A 26,514-nucleotide genomic window follows, 5' to 3' on the forward strand; every position below is an offset into this window, starting at 1 on the left:
TGTTGTGCTCCTCTTTTCTAATCACTCACATGTAGAACTGAGCTTTATAAAAACCTGCCGAATTCATATAAATGCTTCTAGATAAATGTGGGGCATCGCTTCCTCTGCAACAATGAAGTTAAAATACATAATCTACAGGAAGAACTTCTCTCCTGTCTGAAGTGTGAACTGTGTGTGTGTGTTTGTGTGTGTGTGTGTCTCCTCGTCACTGTCGCGCTTCACACAAACTGACTATCACATTTAGTTAGTTATTAATCGATGATGTCGGATCGTTCCGGTCACTTTAAACCTTGATGTCCTGGCTGTGCATGTTACCTCTCGTGCTGTGTGTGAACTGTAAAATTTTGGACTTTTTTTTCAATGTGTTTAAATACGTGTCCCCTAAACATTAAAGCAAATCAAACAAACACAGAGTAAACTTCAAGTACTGAAGCCTACGTGTCTGAATAATTTCTTGGGGTTGGTGTTCATTGTTAACAGGGAATGTGAGTGCAGGTCAGCGGGGAGTGAGGAGGGAGGACATGAAGCAAGGCGATACGGAAAGTAGTGGAAACCCGAATTAACCGTTGGTTAGAGGTTATAAATGTCAGTTTCAATACATTTTCTATTAGTTGCCCAGCCCTACTTGTGAGGACTTTTAATTTTCATGACGGTAGCCCTGGTATTTGGTGTATTTTTAATACATTGGCGCAAAAACAAGGCTTCAAAAGCTGAAACTTCAGTAGCCGCAGACCAACAGAAAGACTGCGCATGTTAATGATGAACTAAAACTGCTCATATGCTAGTAACAACCCAGTCCATCTATCCCTCTCTACCTCTCTTCATCTCTTGCTCTGTTTGTCCTGTGTCCCGCTCTCTCTCTTGGAGGAATTAAACATTTTAAGAGAGAAGCCTCTTTGTTCGTCATTGAGCAAGGATGTTATTTTTCGGTTATCTTTTTCACTGGCGCTGACTGTGTAATGATGATGGTAATTGGACCGAGTCTAAGAGGATGAAAACTCTCAGCAGAGCTTGCATCATGTCTGTGCCAGATTTGCGGTTTAGAGGAAAGTTGGTCATCAAAGTTTAAAACTTAGCTCAACTTTTCAACTTTTTAGCAGATGTTGGCTAAAACACAATCCACATCTGAATCCCACTGTGGTTTGTCCACAGGCGCGACAAACACTCACCAGGGCATACAGGTGCACACACAGGTGATCTGATTACCTGTTGTTGAGGATAACAGGCAGCAACAGGTCCTGTAGAGGGAGCCATTCATCCACCCTGCACCTCCCTGAATCGCACATCTCCTACACACACACACAAAGGATAATGAATGCATACACAGAGCTGCAAAGTATTGCCTCTAAGTCATCCAACAGCATTATATAACGATCAGATTAACTGAGTTTAGACAGTTACATAAAGTTTGTATCAAAATATTTGATTATATATATTTCTTCAGCTGCTCATTCCTACATTATCTGCAACATGTTGACTGCACTCAGACGCTAAATGCCATTAACTTTACACTAATTTCGAGGGCTGTGGTTTGTGGCGTGTTGCATGTATACACTGAGATGTTTTTGATATGCTTAATGTACTTTAATGTCTCCATTCAAGTAGGAAGCATCTTAAATTTATGTTCTGAATCAGGATAAAGTTTAAAGATGAACAATTTCAACACTCATTTGAGAGATCATTTGTTTTGTTCAGTTACGAAGGACAGTTTATTCTTTGCCTGTCTTATGGATCTTTAATAAAGAGCGTGGTCTTTCAGTTGAAGCGCATGACTTGTTGAATTTATGTTCAGAATGTGTATTACTTTTCATCAAAACCCTGCCCTTGCACTAAAATAGCTCCTGTTTGCTCTGCTTCTGCTCAAACTGTGTGCTTGCCCTCAGATATATTGTTGCTCGTTCAGATTTCCTGCTCTCCAGCTTCAGCCCTTCTCCGCACTAGGCCTGCTTTCTGTGGGCTTGTGAATCATCTGCTCTTGGATTTCTCCTGTGCGCTTGGAATTTTTGTGTTACAACCCTGTCAAAAGTCCCCAACCAATAACCAGTTTAAAGGGTCAGAAATGGGAAACCCTTTTGCCATTGTCAAGTCTGAAATGATATGCTTTTCCTAATGTGCACCTTGAGAGAGAAGGGTTGCGCGAGGTGGATCCTCACACAGCCTTCTGGTCTCCTCCAGAAAAAAGACAAGAGCCAGTGAAACACAGTGCTTAGGTCAACCTGCAGGGATATATAACACAAACACAAACACATACATACATCAGAGTTAGTGATTATATCATAATGAGGTCTTTGCCTTTGGGGTCAACATTCCAAAAGCAATACCACTAATGAGCAGATCTATGATGACAAGGGCATGTAGCCAGTCTCAGAGTGTGTGTATGAGTAGAACTGTGTAAAGTACTGTATGTGAAATGTGTCACATGGTAGAACGGCAGAACAAAACAACAAAGCAAGGACCATATTATGGTAATTGACCGAAAGTAACACCCACTCTCCGTGTCATAATTGAAGTGAACAGAGGTCGAAACTAATGGAGACCACTGGTCACCGACTTTGAAAAAATGAAATGCAAATCTACTCAACTAAAAAAACTAATGTTACAATATAACACAAGTAAGCTGTGACAAAAGACTCTCAAAGCTGTACACTGGATCACCTCATGGCAGCTGACACTATCACTAACCCACTCTGATAATCTGAGCTTTACTTATGTCAAAGATACTGATCAAAATATTGATTTTGTAGAAATTTTTTTAGTTCATAATGTTGTACTGCATTTCATTGAGCCTCTTGAACTACTACTTCTAATAATACGTATTTTCCGTTTCTGTCTGCAATGTTCCCATAGATGACACAAACAAAACTAAAAACATTACAGCTGCAACTGTTAACCTTGATGGTGTGCTGGATGAATAACTATGGCAAAGAACAGTAACTGACTCATTGTTGTTTTTAAAACACCAGATGCACCTGTCCCTCACACCTCACACAGTATTCTTACCACACAGCTGTTCCTCTTCCTCTAAGGCACATCTCACAGTTTGAAAACCTTGCTAAACTCCACCTGTTCACTTGATGGCTCTTGTTAAGTGTTTGTTCACAAACACTCACCTGTATGTTAGTTTTGGGCACGCAGTCATAGGAGATGCCCACAGGGACCAGACAGACATCAGGGACAGATCCTTCTTTGATGAGCTGTCTGATGCGAGCCAGCCACTGGCCACCTTGGCCAGACTCCGATGACACACCAACACTAATCGCCTGGCCCTCATGTAGCAGCTCACGTACCAGCTGAGCAGAGAGGAGAGACAAGGGGGGGACAAAGGTCTGAAAAGTCCTGGCAGTGTGGGAGCAATTAACATAAAATGCCTGCCTTGCATTTTTAAGATATACAGAGACAATAAAATAACAGCAGCTGAGGGAGAAGTCAAAAATCATGAAGCAGATAGAATAACAAGCAGAAAGAAAAGGGACTGTGGGGGACACTTCATGATATTCTGAGATATTTCCTCTGCCCCAAGTACTGTTTTCCCCTCACAGACAGGAGAAATTCAATTACCATTGAACAGCAGCTAAACAGGCCTTTACTCAATAAACAATAAAGGTCTATTAACATTGAAATACAACCAATAAACAAGCCTGCTTTCTAACTCATAGCCAATATGCTTCCTCACACAAATGGTAAATGGAAAAAACATAATTGCCACTTCAGTCATAAACAACTTGTTCATGTTCCACTGTGGCCTTGTAGATTAATGTCAGACTGAGAGATTTTATTGAGCTGTATAGCACAATACTGATCTTAATAAAGCCAATAACTCCTTGAAATGATATACATCTTCAGGAAAACTGATACAAAGCACAAATATCTCCATAGCTAAACACAAAGGCAGTGTAGTAATGATGAACAGACATTGATCATTGAAAAACTGAAATTAATAGAGGCACTTAGAGAGAGAGCACAAAGAGGGAAATTGTGATACATTCAAAAGAGAAAGTCATTAACACGTGAAAACCCCCAAAAATACAGAGAATTACCATCTGATAAACACTGAGACAACCTGCTCAGACCTTCCAAGCTCAAACAATCAAACTAACCATTGTTATTTATCTTTCTCCGCCCTCTCGTCATTGCTTTCTTACTCCAGCCAACTCCAAAGCTGCAATCTCTGTTGCAAAACTCAAGCCCCTTGGTAATTTGAGAATGAATAGAGTGTGAGATGAGGCTGGGGAATGAGTGAGACAGCTCCTACTCTGATTGAGGGGCTGACTGTGATAATACTCAACCATGGAGCGTGTAGAAAAGTGTGCAGATGAGAGGAAGAATCCATTGAACCGAATGCACATACTCTAAACAGACAAATTGAAAGGACAGGTATCTTTTGCTTACCTTTCAATTTCATACAATTACCCTCTGTCAAAATTATTAGCATAATGTTTTCTGATTCATGACCCAGTGTTATACTCCTGTCTACAAGACTGTTGTTGATTTCATTTCAACAGCTAATGAGGAACCACTCCAGCTCCAACGGCCTGAATGATTTGTAGCAAGAGGTTGTTTTTATGGTTGGCGACTCTGAGGAAACGGTACACGAAACCCAAATTAACTTTTGACTGCTGAAGGAGACATTTACAAATGTGAAAACAGTTGTTGAAAACCTTGAAGGAGCTTTGCAAAATGTGTGGATGTAACTGTATTTAAGTTTATTCTCATTGGGGTTGGAGACAACAAATTGGAAAAAGAAACTCTTGATATGCATCACTAAACACAAGCTCCAATCAAGGTTGACATTTTAATGAGCTCAATGTAGTTTCTCAAAGTGGATTTTCAGAATCAGAATCTTATTTATTACCAAGTATGTTTTCATAAATAAGGAATGAATTAGGGTGTAAATAAAGGGTGAAAAAATGACTGCAAGTACTGTGAGTAAAAGGAGACAGAAAAAACACTTTATATGTACATATAACATAAGTCATAAATTAAAATATGTCACTATGAAATGTGTGCAATACATCGCTTAGAGTCAAGCGATGATTCATATCTTAAAAAATATATTTAAGATTTCTTGTTATGCTAGAGAAAGGGACAAGTATCTCAATATCTTATTAGTTTATTGTTCATTGTTTTTTTCTGAATTACATTTAAAGATATCTTATTTTTTATTTGATTGTGTATCTAAAAACATATCAAATATAAAAGGGAGTAATACAACTGAATCTATTAATCAGTATGATCACCTGCAGCATCCAATCCCCAATATATTCCCAATAAAGTTGTGAAAAATATCAGATTACTCACAGAGGTCATGACAGGTGAGTACAGACTGTCCGCCTCAGCTTCCCGCTCAGTCCATGCAGATGGTGGAAGGAGGACCACGCCTACTTTCTGCAGGATTGATCTATAGGACAAATTGATGATACTGTATCACAAACATCATGAGTTTACATTATAAGCTTGGTATGGTGACACATCTTCACACTGTGTTCAAATTTACATCGACTGGATTAAATATGGTGCTGTGAATATACAGTCAGTGATAAATTCAGCATTTCATTCTTGGCCAAGAAAAGGGTGTGACTTGCCTGGCAGCTTCTATGTGGCTTTGTGTGATTTTACCTTAGGGGTGAGCTGTAAACCTGGAGAGGACAAATAGTGTATGGGACTCTCAAGTTGTGACAGAAGAGCACCAGAGGGATGAGGGCACAGTCCACGATGCTCTGACGCACGTAAACATAAACCAGCAGAGATCCCTGAATTACAGAACAGGGACAGCTTTAGATTCTTCACATTGCCTGTCAGTGTGGCAAACAATAGTGGACTGTGCTGACTGGTGCACAGATTAAGACTGTTTCTGTGGACCTATATTTAATATATATTATAATCAAGCCCCACAAGCTTCAGATAGCATCAGTGGAATAGGGCAAAAAGAAAATACATGTTTAATTTAAAAACAATACAGATTGTTGACTTAAATAAAAGTAGTAGATTTTGGCAGAGAGATATGTGTGGAGTGTGTTTAGGTGACTGTGTGTACTGTGGAAGCTTTCACCTCAAGGTCAGTAATAACACTGTCATTCTGTACGCGGTCTTTCTCGTGTACTATTCAATTCTTTTTAATTGAAGACATGGACATAAAGAGCAACAAACGCAAACTCAATTATATATCAAGTGAAGTTAAAGCAGAGAGATAAAACATGACTCTTAAAGTTAATAAGGTTTCTAATATAATGCTACAATATTAAAACGATGTAAATAGTCAGAGTATTGCTAGGATCGTTTTCTTTTAGGCCAAAATTTAAAATGTTTTATTATTTTATACTTGCTTATACATCTGGGTAACCTGTCTCCAAAATATTTTTGAAGGACTCAATAACTGGTTCATCAGTTGCAATGAGCTAATATCAATGTGAAAGTTTTCATATTTGATCTGTAATAAGCACAATTCAAATAAAATTGTCCTTAAGTGAGCTGGATGAAGACATGTACAGTAAGTCATGCTGAGATTGCCACAGAGATTTGGACAATGAAGCCTTTACAAATCTACAGGGTTTGTTATTTTATGTACACGTGAAAAAATTACAAGGTGACACATAGAACATTTTAGGGTAAATTCAGAAATGCTGGATAAACTCATTTTATAGTGTCCCTACTTGCAGGTTCAAAAATGCATTTGAACAAATTAAAAATAATTTCTAGATGAGAGGAAAGCATACAGAAAAACACTGAATATACACTGTATATACGACAACCAGAAAACCATCAGCATCAGTAAATTAATTTCCTGGTGAATTTGCACTAATATGTAACGGACAGCATTTCATTGAGATCCATTCATGCCCATATTGAACCTGTGAAACAGTAGCCTGACTCAGTTATTTACTTGTTTTTGGTTAGTCAACCGTGTAATGAGAGTTGTGTAGTCTTTACTTACATAATTAAGTATAACAAGGAAAGAAGGAAAAAAACATTGATTGAAAAAACTTGAAATTGTAGGTACTTTTTGTACAGACTTTAACTTAAGACATTTTCTAGATGAGTACAAACAGTAGTGTAGCTGTTTACCATCTCATCAGATGTCTGAGCATAACCACATCCAGAGTGAGGATGTGTGTGGAGCCACAATATCATGTGTCTAAACCATGTCCAAATAAAAAGGGTACCTTCTATACTCTGCAGGAGGAGCTGACAGTCTTTGAGGAGACAGTTAAGACACATTTACATTTCTATAAATACAACAGTGAGAACATTTCATCTACATATGCATGTGTATGTTTACTGATACTTGTACCTCTTGCGAGACTCTGTGCAAAACCGACAGATGGTTGAGGTTAACTTGAATACTGCCAAATACAGAAGAAAACATTTTCAGCATCACCCAGCCCACGAATCTGGATAGAAGGTGGAGAGATGTAAAGAAGGAAGAAAAAAAATGCAAAAAAATTAATGACTGAACAGAGGGCAATGCAAAGACAAAATAGCCTGTCGAGCAAGAGAAAGAGAAGGTGGAATAAAGTGTGACAACATGTAAATGAGATAGATGGAAGTGAGACAAAAAGGGGATAAAAGGATTCGGATGAGAAAGAAACTGATGACACAGAGAAGAAGCAGACAAGAAGTGATTAAGAATGGTGCGTGATGATGACATCTGTAGATGGAGAGATGAAGTCTGAGCCAGAGGTTTCCACTCAATTTTGACAGTCATTTACAGAATTTCACATGCTGCTACAAAGAGAGACTCTGCTGTAAGACCTGAGAGACAAATACCACCTGATTTCAATTTTAAATAAAACAAAGCACATGTCTGTGCCTGGAGCGTTCGAAGTGTGCTACATGCTCTTAACTGCCCATAGAAGTTTTTGACAGTTGTTTTGACTCAACAACTGTCATGTTGAAGAGCATAATAAATGACAGGGTCAAGCTCATGTAGGTAGTCAAATATGAAACATTGGCAATCACACATACATTCTGTAAGTTAAGTAGCACAGTACATTAACCTTTTTTTCTGTTTGGCCTTCGTAGAGGTTTTTTTATGGAGAGAGCCTGGGTTGGCAAGAAAATCGCTTATTGTAACACATTAATCAAGATAAATCAGGTTATTTTCAGATTCTTGTAAAGAACTGGACGTACAGTATAAATATGTTACATGTCCAGGTCCCATCAAAAGACCAGTTCTCAAGTTTCTTAAAACTTTGGACATGTAGAATCATTGTTGGTACTGTTGCTTTGGTATATGGTGAATATAAAAATTATCGCCAGCCTAATCTGCGCTAGAAACTAATTCATGTAAAAACATGAATCATGAAAAAACAAACAGCCACAACGTAAACAACTAGTATCATGATACTATCCAAAATAATCTAGGTCATTTAAAAAAACTTTCAACAACTCTTTTGGTTCAATCGCACAAATAACATCAGATATAATGTTTTCATTTCTTGTTTCCTCTTAGTGGAAGGTTAAGCAGAAAATTTTTAACGCCGCCCTTTGCCCATCACATAAACAACCCCACACACCGTAAGAGGCCAGGGGAGATGCAGGTTTTAATGACGGGGAGGAATGGTGAGAGGTGGTTGAGCTGCCCTTGGCTGTCCTGCCCCTCAGGTGCTTTTTGCTCTGCTGTGAACACATCCTTAACCCTGAAACACAGTCACAGGACAGCAGGGTTAACACCACACAAAGCCTCTCTTGTGCTTCACATAGACAAGCACCCGCCTTCAAGTGAAACAACATGATCCCTAAGTAGAGGGGTTACATAAAGGTTAAACTAAATAAAAGGATAAGGAGAGACAGCCACACATACAAACTGAGGACTCGCAGACAGAAATAGGGAAAGTGTGATAACAGTCCCAACTTATCACATTTCTCTTAATTTCGCTCTGCACAGACCCCATGATAGCCGCATTTTCTATATCTTTGTGTCTCGTATCTCCTCCCCTCCTTTCTCTCTCCTGAACTGCAGGAGTCTGTTTTATCTTCTGTATCTCTGCCTATCATTACTTTATTCTCCTCTGGCATCTCTGCTCCTGTCCCCCTCTTTCCCCTCAGGTACCTGTTGCTCTGACAGACTCGCTCCAGTCTGTTTGTAACTGGACTCGCGTAAACCTTGCACCCTTTCACAAACAATGCACAGCACACCCTCCGCACCAGCCAGCCTCGATACCTACAAGAGAAAACACACCACTCAGAGGCAGAAAACGTGTTTAGACGAGTGTGTTTGGACTAAAAAAAGTTGTACGTTTATCACTACCTGGTTTGTGTCTCGTTGACACTTAGAATGTTGTGGAAGCCAAGCAAAGAGTTTTGTCCAAACCTCTTACGCTGAGCCATGACAGAAAAAACATTAACAGACAGATGATCGTATTAACATCAATCCAAAAGACACGCACCTCAAGGACGACATCAGCATGTTGCACCAAACAAGCGTAGCATGTCAGGTAAGGTCAGCATTTGTTCAGTTAGTGAAAAAGTTTGTTTAATTTTATTTTGGACTTTAAAATTCAACAGCAACAAGTTTGTTGGTTGATTTAAAAAGCCTGCGTACCTCTCTCATTTCAATAGTCTCACTTCCTGCCTTCCCTGTCCTCTCTTTTCTCTCTCTAACCATTCTTTGGCACCAACACTCACCAGGCTGTCCGGGGTGCACTGGTGGCAACACTGGCCCACAGCTGGTCTGTACTTGCCGAGACATGGAGGTACAGTGATCAGCCTTTTCTTGATCTTCAATTCCCATGACAACTGAGAGGAAAGAAAAATGTACATGAGAACTGCAACCACATCCATGTAGGCAAGTTAGATTAATGGAATGAGATCAGGGTAATGCATCCTTATATCCGGACTAAATTACACATTATTTGCGTTTTTCTGCATTTGAACAATTGACCATATGTTATAAAAATGATCTGTAATCAAGAGAAAGTTGAGATGCGAAGAAAAGTTAAAAAACCTGTTGTTTCACAGTAGATTTAATAAAAGAGGGAAATCTGATCACAGACCTGCAGCATTTATACACATATTTACAGCAGCCAGCCAAAGTGCTCATAAACATGTTCTCTAAGGATCGGAGTAACCCGATTTCTCCAAGCAACCTGGTCTTTAGAGTGCATGAAACTTTCCATCTAACAAGTTGACAAATAATGGCAGTGTCAATAAAATGGCATCTAACTTAGCAAGAGCAACATTTGATTACATCGGCTCTTGGGGGGATGTAAAGGCGCTGGTGAATTCGAAGAGATAAAAAAAAAAAAGCCAGTTTAAGTGCTCAGATTATTTGCTCTGGATTTCATCATTTTTGTTATTACTCCTGTGTTGCTGTGATTGGTTTAACTCTATATCCATGGGAGCACGTAAGAGCTTGCAGTACAGTACTGTAAATATGATACAGGGCCCATGAGACCCAGTATCAGGCAAACAGTGCACATGAGGTTTTAAGTGTTCACGCACTGAAGCACAAAAGAAATTGTGTGTGTACTGTGTACCAGTCAACCAGATTTAAGATCTTTTATTGCAGGTTGACAGCTGGTCAGCAGCACAAATATATGTGTCATGGTGACAACAGCAACTTTACCCATACAACCGCACGACAATGACATCAACAGAATGTGTGTATGAGTGCTGTTGCTTCATCTGTTAGGAGTCAGACTAATTACACCGTTTAGATCAAATCAGCTAATGAATCTCCTACAATCAATGAAACCTTCTCCTGTTTGACTGGTAATGATGGATTCCAGAACAATTAGCACCCGTGTGAATCACCACCTCACCATCAATGTCCAAAATGTTGAATTTAAGACGAAACATTACTTTAATGACAAAGCAAGGATCAAAATATCAATAATTTAAATGACTGTACTAGTTTAGAGGGAAGGACAGAAACAAGGGAGTAGTAGAAACAGAGAATGATTAAAGTATGAGGGCAAAGTACTAGTGTTATGGGGCTAAAACCCACACCTCAGCCGATGTGTTAGAGAAATACTTTGGTCTACAAAGTGAATAATATTTCCTCAAGTATCTGAGTGAGATGAGAAGATTAGTATCACTCTATTGTTAAAGCACAAGTGGACAATTGTCAGGTCTGTCCTAAAGGACCACACCAGTAACTGCTGTATATGTGCTTAAACGTGCATTACTGACAACCATTTCACATTGATTTTAAAATATACACTTTTACAACCTTCCGGGGGCCCTCTGGATTTAGTTTGTTTCAGTATCCTATTAAAATTAGCTCACAGAAACTTGAAACTTGCTCAACGTAGTTAATGCATCATAATGAAATGCACTCGTGAAAAGTTATTTAGTTTTAATAGTGCTGAAATTGTGGAGTGATCTGTGTCAAGTGGTGCATTCATGTGTTGAAATGACGGTTGGATTAGAGACATTCAGTGGCCACAAAGAATATTGCATTCATAAGCTGTGGTGTCAGGAAATTAGACAGAGAATACAAATATTACCAGATAAGATAAGACTGTAAGAGAGGTTTTAGCATTGCAAAGTAGTGATGCTTTCATGCCAAAGCACACAGCAAATGTTACAGTGAGGGACAATGACAAGAAAGTTAAAACACTCTCTACACCAGAACTATTGTATTTTCACTTACAATTGTAGTCTCCCATCCCTTAAAATGGAAGTGAAATAGAAAGGAGTCTCTTTGTGATTATCTCAAAAAATCTTTAAGAAGTTTGGGAAAAAGGTGTGTATTTAACAATGACATCCAAATATTTAACCTCATGAGAAAACCCTTAAGTTTTAGGTGCTTGTTTTCAAACAACATTCTCTCTTTATGCCAAGCTATAGGCAGCTTTTCATTGAAAGATTTGAGGAAGCATTGGCAGCTATTAGAGAAACTTTGTGAAATCCCTGTTGGTCAATCCAAACTGCCGGTCCTAGATCAATTTGGAGCTTTCAGTGTTAGAAGTCCAATATGTAACAGTCTGAAAGCTCAGTAACCCACATCCACTAAAATGAAAGCATAAGGTTAAAATAAGTTTGAGTGACTGGCAAAGATATACAGAGCTGCCTTGCTTAAAAGTCAAGAGCAGTGCAGATGGATGACAAAAGCTGATGTTGAACCTCTTGTTATTTATTTTACATTATAACATACATATTGTAACACTATGATTCTCCACTGCACAACCTGACATGCCCTTACGAGATATTGTACCGTACTAGACCCAAGTCGTACAACGTGACATACAGTGAACTTTTGCAATCATTGTCAAAGTATAAACATGCAGACACAGTCCACTTCCATTATAAACACAAAGACATGAGACTGCTGTATTTTCATTCAGTAACAAAAGAGAATGCTTATTAAACTCAAGCACATGGGTCCGTGCACTGTGCCTGTTCTCTTGTGACTGTGGAGAACAGAGTGGAAGATTAGTGCACATGGTGTAAGAAGGAGAGGACAGTGAGAGAGATGCAGGCTGTGTCTCTTACTGCAGGTCTATTCTGTTGAATTGATAGAGGGACCATGTCTTTGTTTATCCCGTCATTCATCTCTTGCACCATGGTGAGCCTCCTGCAGTCTCACCCACAGACCTACCACAGAAAAGAGACAGTGGTTTCTAACATTGTGTTGGGTAAGAGGGATTGTTCTCTGAGTACATTTGAGTGTGAGTGGGCAGTCACATTCATATGTGCCCAAATAGAGATTGTTCTCTGGGAATGTGAGTGGGAAGTCTTGGGAGCTTAAACAAAACCAAGTTGTCAGAAACGGCTTCATAAGTCCAGCTTAAGAAAATAAACACTGCTACTCGCACAAACACAATCTCAGTGGGACATAAAATTAATTTTGTCCTCTGGACCTTTGCAGGGGAAGGTCAACAGCACTCACTAATCTTTCTCCCAGTGTCTATAGCTACAATTTCCCCCACCTAAATAACACTTTCTTCCTTCCCCTAACACAAAGTCATCTCAAATTCTTGACCTTACATCTCATTCTTTTCAAGTTAAGGGAAAATAGCATCATGCTGTTGATCTCCTTGTGTTGGTTTCTCATTGTTTCCTCTCTGCAAACTTTAGCTATAAACTTCTGAGCTCACATCTGTATGCAAGTGGGAATGAAACAAGGCCACAGCTGCCATTAAAGGATTAGACATTGAGAGGAACTCCCAGGCTGTGCTCAGCAACATGCAGGTGGAGTGGGGCAGACACTCGCTAGTGGATAATAAATTGTTAAAACCAGGGTACAGAGCAATCAGATGAAAAAAAGCTCTTATGTAACTAATGGTCCCTAGCCCATGACATTCAGTAATGAGAGGTGGGAACATAGGTCACAATGTAATTCGATCTAGATAAAACAGGTTACCTAATTGATACCGTTACATCCCAAACGAGTGATCATCTGTGGATTTAATGCAGTGCACACCCTCCAAAGAGAAAATTGCATCAAAGCCAACATTCCCCTTATATTTATGAAAGGCTTTGTTTCTGCTACAGACGGATGAAGTTGTCATCTTGTCACACCAACTCCCTTCAAATAAAATGTTCTGGAGTTAAATCCGTCAAACTCAGGAATCTCATTAGGTTCAATGGAAGGCTTTTTCCTTTATATCTCCGTCCCACACTGACCCATTAAAATGGCTAATTAAAACCTAAGCCTTCCGCATTGGGAGATGCTCCATTTCAACTACCACCAGTTCCCACATTCATTACCAAGCCCAGTGGGAACAGAGGCATTGACATGTGGTTCCCAAGGCTCGCAGGTGCACAGGGTGATGGAGAAGACGAGGCAGCAAAGGATGGGAGAAGAGGGAGTAAAACTGTATATTACACAGCAAAAGAATCACCAAAGTCTCTAATGGGGTAATATAAGCCTCACCAGAGGGAATAAAGGATGACATGAAAACCACGAGGGACAGCAATATGCTTACACCAAACCTTTATAACACTACACACCCTTAAAACAGCACACTTCCCCTCACACAGGTTTATCGGTCTGTATACAACAAAAGAACTCCTTCTCACACTGATGAAAAGAAATATGAGACAGGATCTGGGCCACAAGATCCTCCGAGCTCATATTTATGCTTGCTTAGCTCTTCTTCACATCAAAAGCTAAGTGATCAATTATCGTCTTTAATTAAAATGCTGTAGTTTGGCTAATGCGATATCCCAGACCTAAGTGGGTCCATGATGAGAAAGGATTAAAAATCAGAAGCCATTACGAGCTGCCAGGTCAGATTAGATTGAGGGTTCATTTTAGAGTAGCAGTTGAAATGATGTCAGTTGGTGCATTCCCATCTATTCCCAAAACCGCTCAGTGATTAGTTTGGAATTTAAATACACTTAGCATCTATTTGAAAAGGAGCTACACATGGAAAGGCTATACACACAAACGCACATTAAGGGTGCAGGAAACAGTTCACTTCAAACTCTATAAGCAGGCCCAGTGTGATTTAGAAGAAAATATGATTTGTCTATTGAGTGAGTTTCTATTCAAGTCAAAGATCTTGAAGACTGTGGAAAAACCTCAATGTCACAAGCAAAAAAAACATGTGGCTGAAGTTATTATAGAAATATGTTGCTATGACACTCAGTGTAAACACACATTTATATACTCAATGTTTGAACCAAATAACCTTATGAAAACTTGAACTGACAAGACAACAAATTACATGAAAGCTGCTCTATATGCTAGCATCTTTAAATATGTTGAAGTAAAAAAAACTCACCCGCTTCTGAGCTCCAAACAATTACCACCGGTGAGTGGTGCTACACATCCATAAGAATTCATTCACAGTGACGACCTATTTACCACTCCAGTTCGTTTTTTATACAATCTTAACAATGTCATGCCACATACAAACTAGCTTTTATGTGCTCACCCATTGGTGTGTGAATGGCCATTTTGAAGTCTGGAGTTTGGCATTTAGTCCGGGGCCATCTTGGTTTTTGACTGACTGAGAGCTTGAGGAAAATACACATCCACCTACACCTGAGACCTGCACCCATTGGACGGTACTAGCTGTCAATCACATGGTATCAACGCCTAAATGCATACAGTGCTTTACCATCTATTTTACTCTTAATGGGGCCATAACTTATAAAATAGTGAATTTACAATCATGCTGTAATGAAGAAGACTTGAGATTAGAAATAATAAACTCTGTATGAAAATGTGTATTGATGATGTTAGTCAAGTGAGAAATATGGTAATTTTCTCAGACTTCAATGGACACAGACTTTTTGGAATAAGTGGAGTCCCCCTCTGCTGGTCATTTGAGAGAATACAGGTTTAACGCACACATAAGCTTCCCTTTCTAGAACTGGAGTCAAAATCCATTATTATATACAGTCTATGATAGTCCTTGACACGTAACCGCAATCAGATGTTACCAGCTGGAAGCCTAATGTACTATCAATATCAAATACAACTTGATACTGCTGGCAGAGGACGTCTTCCCCTATTGAAATGAAAACTTGAATCTAATCCTCACCTGAGCAAATCAGGGATGAATAAGGAAATCCTGTGATGCGTACTTACGAATAGCATCAATAGCGTGTCTTTGACATGCCTTCCTCAACAAATCAATGGGGAGCGATGATTCTGCAGACCAGGCAATTAGATAATACCACAGGAAGATCAATGTGATGGTTTTTATTTACAGTTTGGAAGGTAACCAGGCTATTTGTAAAAATGGTGACATCACACTATTCACCTGGATGCATCAGTTGTCTGTTTCTCTCTCACACTCACACAGAAAAAAAGAGAGAAAATCAATTTGTGAATCAATAGTTGTGCATCATTGAGCCAGAGAGCATCATTGATTCACCAGAACAAAAGGAATTCTTTACCTTTATTCTCTGCCTGCTTCCTCTATATAGCTTCACATTCTTTTTATTTAAACGTCCATGGTACAGTATATATATATATATATATATATATATATATACATACACACACACACACCCGCAAAGACACAGTCAAAATTTCACTAAAGGTTTTCAGACCATTACACAACTATGACTAACGCTGCTATCTAATTACATAAAACCTTTAATTAATACAGCTTTCAACATGACATGGTTAATAACAGGCTTACAGTGTAATACTATTAATACATGAAATGTCATCATTTAAGGTACATTTAATAAAAATCTACATTTTGGGACAGTGATGGAGTCAAAATGTGTGAGAAAGACATTCACTAGAATTAAGCAAATTCAATATATTTATCAAAACATAAAAGTGTACAGAGTGCAGTGCTTGACTGACATCTCCTCAATCCCCTTGTTAGTGTGTTTGTCACCTGTCTGGACGGGAAATGCATTCCTTGGTCATTGGATGTGTCAGTCATGGTTGTGTGGGGACAGATCCACTTGAATGGGATGCAGGAGGCAAATGAGGCAGCAGGTGTGAATTCAAATCTCTATCAGCTTCAAATCAAAAGCTGCAGAGATGCTGTGGTACACTTTAATTTAATCTTATAAGTAATTAATTAAGAAGTGTTGTCAGAGACAGTACACAACCTTTCCATGCAGATTTAGCCAATACAATGCTGTTGGTACACATGATATTTTCAGCAATGACCAGCTGATTTCTACTGGCATAAGGATGTGACAGTTAGGTGACAAGTAAGTCCCATGATAGCTAACCCACATCAACATAAGGTGTAATTGGCCAGTATATCTGACCAACTCACACGTGCTATCATGTCACGTGGGATTCAACATACTAAAAGCAAAAGAGGTTAAACCCTTAATTGTTAGAATGAGCACAGGTGGTGTGGATAAGACAATAAAACATCTGATCATGGCCCCAGACCAAAGGAAATGAGGCAGATTTCGGGTCAGAATCACCCCTCTCCAGAATCGCTAGGACGTTGGCGTTGCAAGGCTGATCGAGTGAACGTTTGTACCAAATGTGAAAGAATTGCTTGACAGCATTCCAGAGACATCACCTTCACAAGGCAAAACATTTGACAACCAGAATCTAATCAGATCATCTTTTGGTCCAAATGAAAATTTGCACCAAATTTAAAGACATTCCTTGAAGGCATTCTTGAAATATCGCGTTCATGGGCCGGCGCAGAGGCATAAAAATCTCCCAAAAATATGATTTGAATATCCTCTAGTGTGTAGAACTAACTAACTAACTCACTAAAAAGTTCAATAGTTTCAAGTGATGAAACTGAGCAATGCTGAGTTAAAATCACGATCAGCATAGAAATCTTCCACTACATTTTGACATGTCACAATAAGAAAAGTGCAAATAACAAAACAAACAAAATCTGGATTAATTCAGCAGCTGCAGTTTCAGGGTCTGTGTATTGTGCACACAAGCCCACTGTCAGCGCTCACACATGAATGGAACAGAGCCATCGTTAATGTTATTAGTAATGTCCATTCTGCTCATACTTATTGCAGCTGATCATATAGGTTGATAAACATGGTTTGCTGTTTAAATATTCCAAATTTGATTGCATAAGAATATCCAACCTATTGCTGAACTCACTCATCTATTCACAAATATCAAGATCAAAACAAAAAGATGAAGATTTAATATGTTTGTGTGGGGAAATATAGAAAATCAGAGGGGGTTAAAAGAGTGAGTTGCTGTGACTGTTACTGTTCTTTCATGAAAACAACATTAAAGCATGCATAATCACTGTACAAGATATAGTTGAAGGAAAACGAGGCCAGAGCAGGCAACAGATTGCTTTTCGACTAACAGTATCTGACAAACTCTACACTCATCATCTTGTATTTGACTAAAAGGACCTGATGTATTACACTGATCATTAGGCCGATTCTATTTGACACTGTCAGATAAAAAGGTCTCTAGCTTACATTAGATTGAAAAAAAAGGAGAGTACTAATTACATGTCAAATAGCTATCATCTTTTTCCCTTCAAACATCTATATCTCTTTAAACAGGTTTTCTTCTCTCACTGACAGTTGTGATAACTACTGTGGAATACGAGACATCTGAGCTGACCTGCCAGGTGGGAAAAGATTGAGGTAAGATCAAGATACTGATGCTTCTCCTAAACTCCAAAAACAAGTAAAAATGCAAGCTGTTGGCCACATAAACACCCTCACACATGGAGCACAGATGCATTGAATCGTGCAAATATGAAATGACAAAGACAAGAAGCTATATTAAGAGAGATCCTTCAAAATGTGTGCTACGAACAGAGTGATGCAACCTGTTGTCTTATGCAACTGGCCTATTTTGTAATTGATTCATGAACATCCTGACAGATTTTATACAATACATCAGAATAAGAATTGAGTAAAACATGTGAATGTGGTCTGTGCATCTGTCAAACACAAGACATTTCCAAAGGTTGAATTGTTATTGGACAATGTAAGTTTGTTTGACTATCACAAACTACTCCATAAAATCCACTTATCAAATTTAAACAAACATGTATTTCAGTTTTGACCCATAACTGTCCTCAAGGTGTGGCAACAAAGACAAGCAGCATAACATGTGCTGCAAAGAGCACTGAGAGTACACTGACCCAATTGAAAGCATGATACAAACATTCATGTGTATGCATACAGTATATAGCGTACAGTAAGTAGAATTCCTCAGCTGCTATGAATGACTCACTTACAGAAAGAATTCACTGAATTATATCAAGGCAGACTGAAAGAATGAACGACTGTTACTCTTCATGGAGTCCCAGACTGAAGAGACAGAGACTGAAGATGTTTGTGGAGACTATGGAGACAGTATTAAATAAACTATATCGATGTACAACTTTTTATCGATGTACAAATCGTGATAAAGAAACCAGCCTAATATTTAAATGGTAAATGCATAAAGTTTGACAAAACAGAAATAAAGTTTTGGGATTTTTACTGAGGAAATTAGTTTAATGATTTGTTCTTTGTAAAAAAGCATCTGCTACTTAGGTTTTTGTCCAACTATTACTCATCTCTAGCATCTCAAGTATTACTTAGTTCAGATGGCTAATTCAAATTACCGGACTGCAAAAAACATTTATTTTCAATAAAAGTAATGATTAATGATATTTTACTCAATTCATTTGCTTTACAGAATCTCAGTGAATTACATAAAATGCCCCTCACAAATGTGCAGCGCCCATTTTAAAATATTTCTTTAAAAAAAAAAGGTTCAGTTTAGAGTATGTGAGGCTCTTGGTTCTGTTCAGTTGGGCACTTTATCCATGGATGTGTCCATAATTCAATAACAGACTCATTAGTCAAGCATACGGCTGGTGAAGTGCTTTACCGGAATGATAGGAGTGCATTCAAGTCTCACAAATCACGGCCATACCTATAATCTGTTTTTGCATGAAGGCATTGATCACACTGACGTTTACACTCACACATGGACACACTCAAATACACACAGACACGCATACGCAGACACTAGGGTTCAAGTACAGTGTGATAGATGTTGCAGAAAGATTACACTATGATGTACAACCGAATGGATGCTGTATGAATCTGAGTTCAACTGGTGATCAGGATCGTGTATGTGTGTCTGTGTATGTGTGTGTGTGTGTGTTTGTTTTTCGACCTAGAGACGAATACAGGGAGACAGAGTGGTGTATAATTATTTGTATTTGCATTCATGTCCACAAGAGTTATACAGATGGTGCAAAGAATAAGTTTACAGCAACTTTAATCAAGAACACAAACAAAAACACCTGCTAAAGGATCAGACACATCTTATACAAGGTGGATTTATCCTGGCAAACTATCTTTGAAATTGTTAAAATTGTGAATGAAATGATGAGACGTTGAAGGCTGAGCTCAAGGTGGTAGAGAGCATTCAGAAATATGAGTTACAATCTGAACTGCTTAAAATGTTTGTATTGCTTGTTTTTGGACTTGTGATTCTCATTTTTGGTTTGGAGGTCAGTTCCATATGCAAGGGATTTAGGGAAACGTGTGAAAGACCCTGCTCAGACCCGTTTTTAGCATCTGTCAGAACAAGTACAAGAACAACCCCAAATTTGCGTCAATCCGTTCACTCAAACCACATTCAGAGGTGGTCTGGGATGTATATGGCTACATTCCTCTCACAGTGCTAAGACAAATGCGTCCTGGGCCATGGACTACATACTCAGCTGACATCCTCTACTCTTCTCAGGGCCCATACATTGATTTGTTTTTGGCCGACACCACAATAGTTGATATTGACTAAACTGATCAAAATCAAAACTGATCATGACATATGATTCACTTGGACTTTGTGAACAGAAACCAAGAACAAGTTTAACAGCATATAGATGGAAAAGGTGATTAAAGGTGAGAACAAACATACATGATTGGATCTTTGAGAACAGGTGTTAAAACTAGATTTGAGTAAATAACCTGACTTTTAGCTCGCCAGCATGAGACATGCCCATGGTTGTATTAAGAGAGTGGGATCTGGTAATGCCCCTCAACTTCCATTGCTGCAAATTTAAAATTGATCTTATTGCTCTTCTTAACTAAAATTCTTCACTGTACAAACAAAAGCAAAATGAATTACCCTTGCAGTTATTCTTGCATAACAGTTGCGTAGAGAAGCCTCCACGGAGTAAAGGCCTCTTTGTATGCAATACGTAATGCAACTGATATCAGTCATATCTGCTGATATTAAATTTTGCTTCTTTCTTTGTGTGTATAGCCACTAAAAGGGTAATGTGAATGTGCATGCAAATCTGCCACATGGTTCAGCAGCATTCTGAGAAAAGGAGAAAGAAAGCAATTTATTGAGGTCTCATGATCGCAACTTCAACAACAGATAAATCTAATACAATCAAGGCTGAGGGCTCTGTGGTTATATGTCAGAGTCAGAGATAGAGACATGTGAGGGTCATTAGTGGTCTCTATGTGGAGCCTGTGGGCTGAGGGAAAATATTATATGTGAATTTCTGCCTCCCTCTCTCTCACTGTGGGTGTACGGTTAAAGGAACATAGTGGTGTTACTGTTCACCTTTTTTTGTGGAGCTCTATCACTTTTTCTCAGCAAAATGAAGAATACCAAAATCTCTCAAAACAACGTACAGTTTATTTGAGTCTTATGAAAACCGGACAGTACAAACGCAGCAAAATATTTTCAATCCAGAGGGGGGATGGGGACAGAAAGACAAAGAAGGAAAACGGTGTTTGTTTTTTATTAAAACAGATTAGAAATTAATTTTAAACAGCCTTTAAGAAAGTTTAATATAGTTGGCTGAAAATATAAATAATCTGAGTGTTAAGACTTGGCTTCCTGTTAGTTTTACATATTATAAGAAAAGCTAACTAAAACAAACTTTCCCAAAAACCATGTCCGATTACAGCAGGAACAGAAAATATCTATCGTATGCAGCTTTTTACTGGAGGTTCCCCAACTTTTGATATAAGTTGCAGTGAAAACAAGCAGTGATGCTATATCACACAGCAAAGACCATGAAAAGAGTTAGACAAATGTTTGAGCAGTCATTGAGTTCAAAACGAGATGAAATGCCTCATGATCTGCCTAATTCAGTTCGACTGGTAATTAACTGACACACAATTTTACACAATAATTAATCACTATATAATATTGCAAAATACCTACAACCAGAATGTTGGGACCATCATGTAAAATGACATCTGAAACATTTATATTTTCTTCAGTATTAAAGAAAATGACAATATTTTTATAAAATATGTAGGTAGCACCTTGATCCCTACTACTTGAATAAGACTGCTAAAATTACTAAAGTAATGCAGCTTCCAACTGACTTCAACTCCTCCCAGTTACTGATGCAATATGGGTAATTATAGTGGGATGCACCAAAAATACCAAGGGGAGCCAGTGACCTTAGACCTGAGGTGTACAAAGCCCAGTCAGTTGTTCTTTTAGTGCAAAGTCCTCTTCCGTAAGAACTGACTATAAGAGTCCCTGAACAGGGGTTTAATGCAGAACAGAAATGTGTTTTTGTAAAAACTATGGGGATACTCTAAGGTAGTCTAATCCATAGTATTTTAATTTGAAATGTATAGATACTATAGTCCTATGTATAAATGTTATAATTGCAGTGATATAATTAAAATGAATTGTGGTTAAGTCCAAGTTGTTGTATTCATTTCATAGGGTAAAAAAAAGAAGTACTGCAACAAAATTAGCATATAGATTTATTGAGTCAGTATGATTTCATGCAGCAGACTGTGGTAAAAATGTATCTCATATGGATCTTTGCACAACCATGCATATGCTGAAATTGTAGATTTTCTGCCAGGGTTGCCTGTGACCAGTAAACGTGAAAGAATAATTGTCAAACACAGGTTGAAAAATGTTCAACCTCTTGACTCAAGTGATTTTATGAAAAAATGTGGAAAGGGCACTTTTTTCAAGTAGATTACATTATTAAATTTTTTGAGGAATATCATCTGTAAGAGCACATACGGTTGAAATAAGGATGAAACCTGGGGATGACTATGAATTGTTTTCCTGTTTGCCAATTCACACAATGAACAGTTTCCAACTAAAGGAATGATGAACATCTGCACTACACCCCGTCCCATTTGTTGTGTTAACTTTAATTTATACAAGCAAATCTAATTTCAAAATACAGCTGTGTATAATCAATAACCAAACATACGTGATTAAATCTGAACAGCCACAACCACAGAAGGTAAATGAATAATGTTAAGGCTCATTGAAAGAGATTTGAGGGTAAGTAAGTCACAAATGACAACACTGATGAAAAGCTGTGAATACAAATTAATCTGTAGAATTTGTCAACCACAAATATATACTGCATGTGTTTCTCTTAGAACCTGCAATTTGTAAAAGAAGATAATTTGGTCTTGTACCAGCTTTGTTGTAGTAGCTGTCTGATGTTGCTTTGAAAACACACATCAAAGTATTCAGTGTAAGATTTCTTCAACCTCTAACAAAGGCTGCTGTTTGGCATTCAACCCAAATGTGATCCAACTTTGCGTCAGTGCTTGCAGTTGTAATAAACGTGAATTTGTAAAAGTGTAAAAAGCTTCAGGATTAGGGTGGTTAGTTTGAGCACAGCTCATAGTTTGTTCCATTTTCCCAAGGGACTGATCCTAAACTCAGATGTGTCTTTCTCCAAACAAACCGAACTGGCCATATCTGGGATCATGTCATGTAGATACATCAGCAGCTGTAAGGTAAGAGCAACCTGTTCAGTGGGGCTTTGAAAAAATATTTGGTGTATTTTTTCAGGGGAATACTTGTAGAGGTCATAATGCTGGATGTAGGAACAGCCTCTTGTGCTACACACTGCTGTGAACTATAGAGTAGTGCATCATGGAGCTCTGAAGTGGAGGCAGAGGCCTTGGAACTGTTTCTTTATTGAAAACAGTCCTTGTGGTAGACCAAACAACTTGCTCCTTTTTTGTGAACAAAGTTTAGTTGATTCAAGGTGTTTCTGAAAGGGATTTATGTTTTTTCAAGTGGAAATCCATCTGACCAATGAGAAATCTATGGTGGAGGACAACTTAGAAATAAGTCCTTGCAAGTTTCAGCGAAATAAGAGCAAGAGAAAGTTCAAGGTGCTTCCTTGTTTCTGCAATTCCTAAGGTCAATGTCTCCTTTCAAATGAAAGGAATTGGTTGCAGTTGTACATATAAAGTCTAACTGGGGAGGTGACGGCTACATACCCACTGCTGCGTCAATCACCTACAACTGAGAACTATGGCTGCTGGCCACATTTTAGTTTGAAAATTCCTACATTTTAGTCTGTATGCGCAGAAATTGTGAAGTTTGGAAATTATAATGTAGTCCTGATTTACTCAGTCTCAGTCACAACTTGATGACCAAGCAAAACGTATAGTCAGTAACTGCAATCGAGGTAAGAAAAGAAATCCCAGTTCTTACTTTTCACCATTGCAGTTTCTCATTTGGAGTAGTTATTGTAACCAAGCAACAAACTGCAGAGCAGACGATCTATTTCCTGCTGTACACCAGCATGCACATGTCCAGTGTATGTGAATGGTCATGTGATCATTCTCATGGGTGGCAATATGGACTGTTATTTCTTCTGTTACGGAGCTGAAACATTTGTATGTATCAGTAGAAGTCACCCTGGGGTTATGGACTTATAGTACTGATAAAAAGGGTTACATCAGTGTACAAGCTGGATTTAGGAGACCTAACAGGGATATAATTATTTATAAAACTTAGTGGCCTAAATTTGTATTCTCATGAATAAACCGATTCTTCTGTCCATATCTACTGAGTGGTTTTCTTGTCAGCTGCCGCTACATTTCAGTCTTTGTGAAGCAGAGGTGTGTCATGGTTGGTTTAAGGAATACAACTGAATTGTGTCTACAGAAGAAAGAACTTCACTGTTATCTAGAAATATATTTTTCATCTGAACTTTACTGCATTTTTCTTGCTGTCTTCTTCATTAGGTACAGATGTAGGATCATGTGGATCCGGGAAAGAAACAAGCAAACAAATATTCCTTTTCAGCAAGAGCACAATTTTTGTCTTAAGTCACTTACTTTGAGAAGCAGGAGAAACAAATCCTGTGTGCAGGTATGGTCCTGGACTGTCAATAATAGATAAACAGCAGTTCATTTTTGGGGTTTATAATTAGTTTTTTTTTTTTTATATATTACATGCTCCACATCTTTAAACATTGGAAACCTCAGGCAATACTTATTTTTGTTTTAACTAGATATATTATTTATTTTGAATATTTTGAATAATAAGCCTTGTTTTTTAAATTAAACATAAACTTCAATTATTGGAGTAAACTCGTAGAAATTCCTGACCAGTTTCTGTTTCTTTTTTCTCCAGTTGCAGCATAAAGACAGAGGGAGGAGATGAGGAGACGAGAAAAAAAAAGAGCAAGAGATGTAATCCTGTGGCTTCAGTTTCCCTGTGCAGTGTGCTCTTCCTTTTGAACAACTTGACACTTACTTTATCACACTCTACTGCTGGTCTTCCTAGCTCAAATACAGTTCATTTTCTTTTTCACTCTTACTGAAAATGTGTGGTGTGGCTCTGGTAGCCATGATGGACTTGGCTTTGAAAGCTATTTTGAACTTCATCCTATTCGCAAATTAACTGGCCACAATTTGGATGTGTGCAATGGATATTTCAATGTCCTCACCATGAACGAAAGGAAAAGGTAAAAACTGACTAAATTATAGAAAATCACTATACAGGCTCTGAAGTAAGATCTATTGCTGAAGGTCTGTATTATTTAAAAGCTTGGACAAGCAGTTCCATGCTTGGATAAGCACACAGTTCACTACTACACCATAAACTGTAATTTACCATATTCCCAAGTGACCCAGCATTTCTGTGTATGCACAAGCAATAACAACATTCATATTGTAATTAGAAAATTGCATTATCATAATTACAATAATTTTGAGTTGAGTTCGTAACAGTTAAGCTCAGCACTAGAGACAGTTGGTGCATGTAAATGTACTGAAAACACATTTTAATGTATGCATTTCTGTTAATTAGTAATTAAAGTAGTGCTGTATGTGAAACAGAGGTGCTAAGGAATACAGCAGGACTCCTTGTTGAACTGGTGCTCAAGTTATTGCATAATGCAGATTGATGTGAATATGATCATGTGGTCACTTGGTCAGCTGAAGTGAAAGAGGGGGCAGAAGCACCTGGTCATTTAAATTGAATCAAAAATCCATGATGTGATGGCTGCAGTGTGGTGTGAAGGGATCTACATCCAACGGAGTAGAGAGCTGATGTAACTAAAGAGGGTCTCATTTGCATATACACATCCACCACTGCACAACTGATGACAAGCGATAGCATAACACATTAGCGAGTGAGCTCCACAGGTGTGTGCATATTTTCTTCAAAAACACGACTCCCCAAAGCTGCCTTCACTTCTCTGCCTCCACCTTGCACACTTTGTGTTGTTTCCCCCACTGCTCCCTTCCTCCTCTCAACCAGCTGTGCAGATAAACAACAAGGCACTCAAGTAGAGAACAGAAACATCCCCAATGGCGGCCCGGGGTAAGAGCTCCTCTAATTACACTACAAAACACTGCCTTGGCTTCTTACTGCTATCCCCCTCTCTCTTCTGCACTTCCTACACTATGTCTCTTTGGCCCCCTCAGACTGCACCACTTCTTGACTCTCTCTTGAATCTTTAACAACCACAACAAAGAGCTAAAGATTAATTTTTCTGATCTGCTTTTGTGTGTAACACATGGACCCCTTCTGCTCACACCCATCAACATCGACTCTTTCCAGCCTTTTTCACCACCTGTCTCATCTTATTCCATAATCTTCTGTTTTTGATTATTTCATCATCTCCTGTCCTTCCTTTTAACCATCCTTCTGTCCCCATCATTTACTCTCTGAAAATCAAATTTTCCATTATCATTTAAATACAACCATAAAAAGGGTTCAGCAGATTACATGCTTTTTAGCTTAATATGATAGTAAAATGAATATATATATATATATATATATATATATTTTTTTTTAAATAAAAGCTATATGAATACAACACCTTGCCCAAGGTTATGGCTCTCTGAGTGATCACAAATTTGCTAGATGTGGCGCTTTCACACACCTGATAAAAATGTCAAACAGCAAGCAACGTCATATTTAAT

The 26,514-nt window shown here is 38.3% G+C and overlaps 1 protein-coding gene across 3 annotated transcripts in view; it reads right to left on the minus strand.

Moving 5' to 3' along the window:
• gpat2 (glycerol-3-phosphate acyltransferase 2, mitochondrial) overlaps positions 1 to 26,514 on the minus strand; it is an 84,525-nt gene that overhangs the window by 12,757 nt on the left and 45,254 nt on the right. For all 3 annotated transcript variants that reach the window (XM_020099024.2, XM_020099025.2, XM_069523492.1), the window contains exons 3-13: positions 12,436 to 12,537; positions 9,625 to 9,735; positions 9,248 to 9,318; positions 9,050 to 9,160; positions 8,514 to 8,636; positions 7,289 to 7,388; positions 5,617 to 5,750; positions 5,299 to 5,398; positions 3,111 to 3,290; positions 2,118 to 2,216; positions 1,207 to 1,289 (exon numbers count right to left, since the gene is read on the minus strand). In XM_020099024.2, coding sequence (XP_019954583.1) covers positions 1,207 to 1,289; positions 2,118 to 2,216; positions 3,111 to 3,290; positions 5,299 to 5,398; positions 5,617 to 5,750; positions 7,289 to 7,388; positions 8,514 to 8,636; positions 9,050 to 9,160; positions 9,248 to 9,318; positions 9,625 to 9,735; positions 12,436 to 12,507 — 1,184 coding nt within the window. In that variant the 5' untranslated portion in view covers positions 12,508 to 12,537. The remainder of the gene's footprint in view (positions 1 to 1,206; positions 1,290 to 2,117; positions 2,217 to 3,110; positions 3,291 to 5,298; positions 5,399 to 5,616; positions 5,751 to 7,288; positions 7,389 to 8,513; positions 8,637 to 9,049; positions 9,161 to 9,247; positions 9,319 to 9,624; positions 9,736 to 12,435; positions 12,538 to 26,514) is intronic.

This window comes from Paralichthys olivaceus, chromosome 4 (assembly GCF_024713975.1).
Source record: "Paralichthys olivaceus isolate ysfri-2021 chromosome 4, ASM2471397v2, whole genome shotgun sequence".
Taxonomy (NCBI): domain Eukaryota; kingdom Metazoa; phylum Chordata; class Actinopteri; order Pleuronectiformes; family Paralichthyidae; genus Paralichthys; species Paralichthys olivaceus.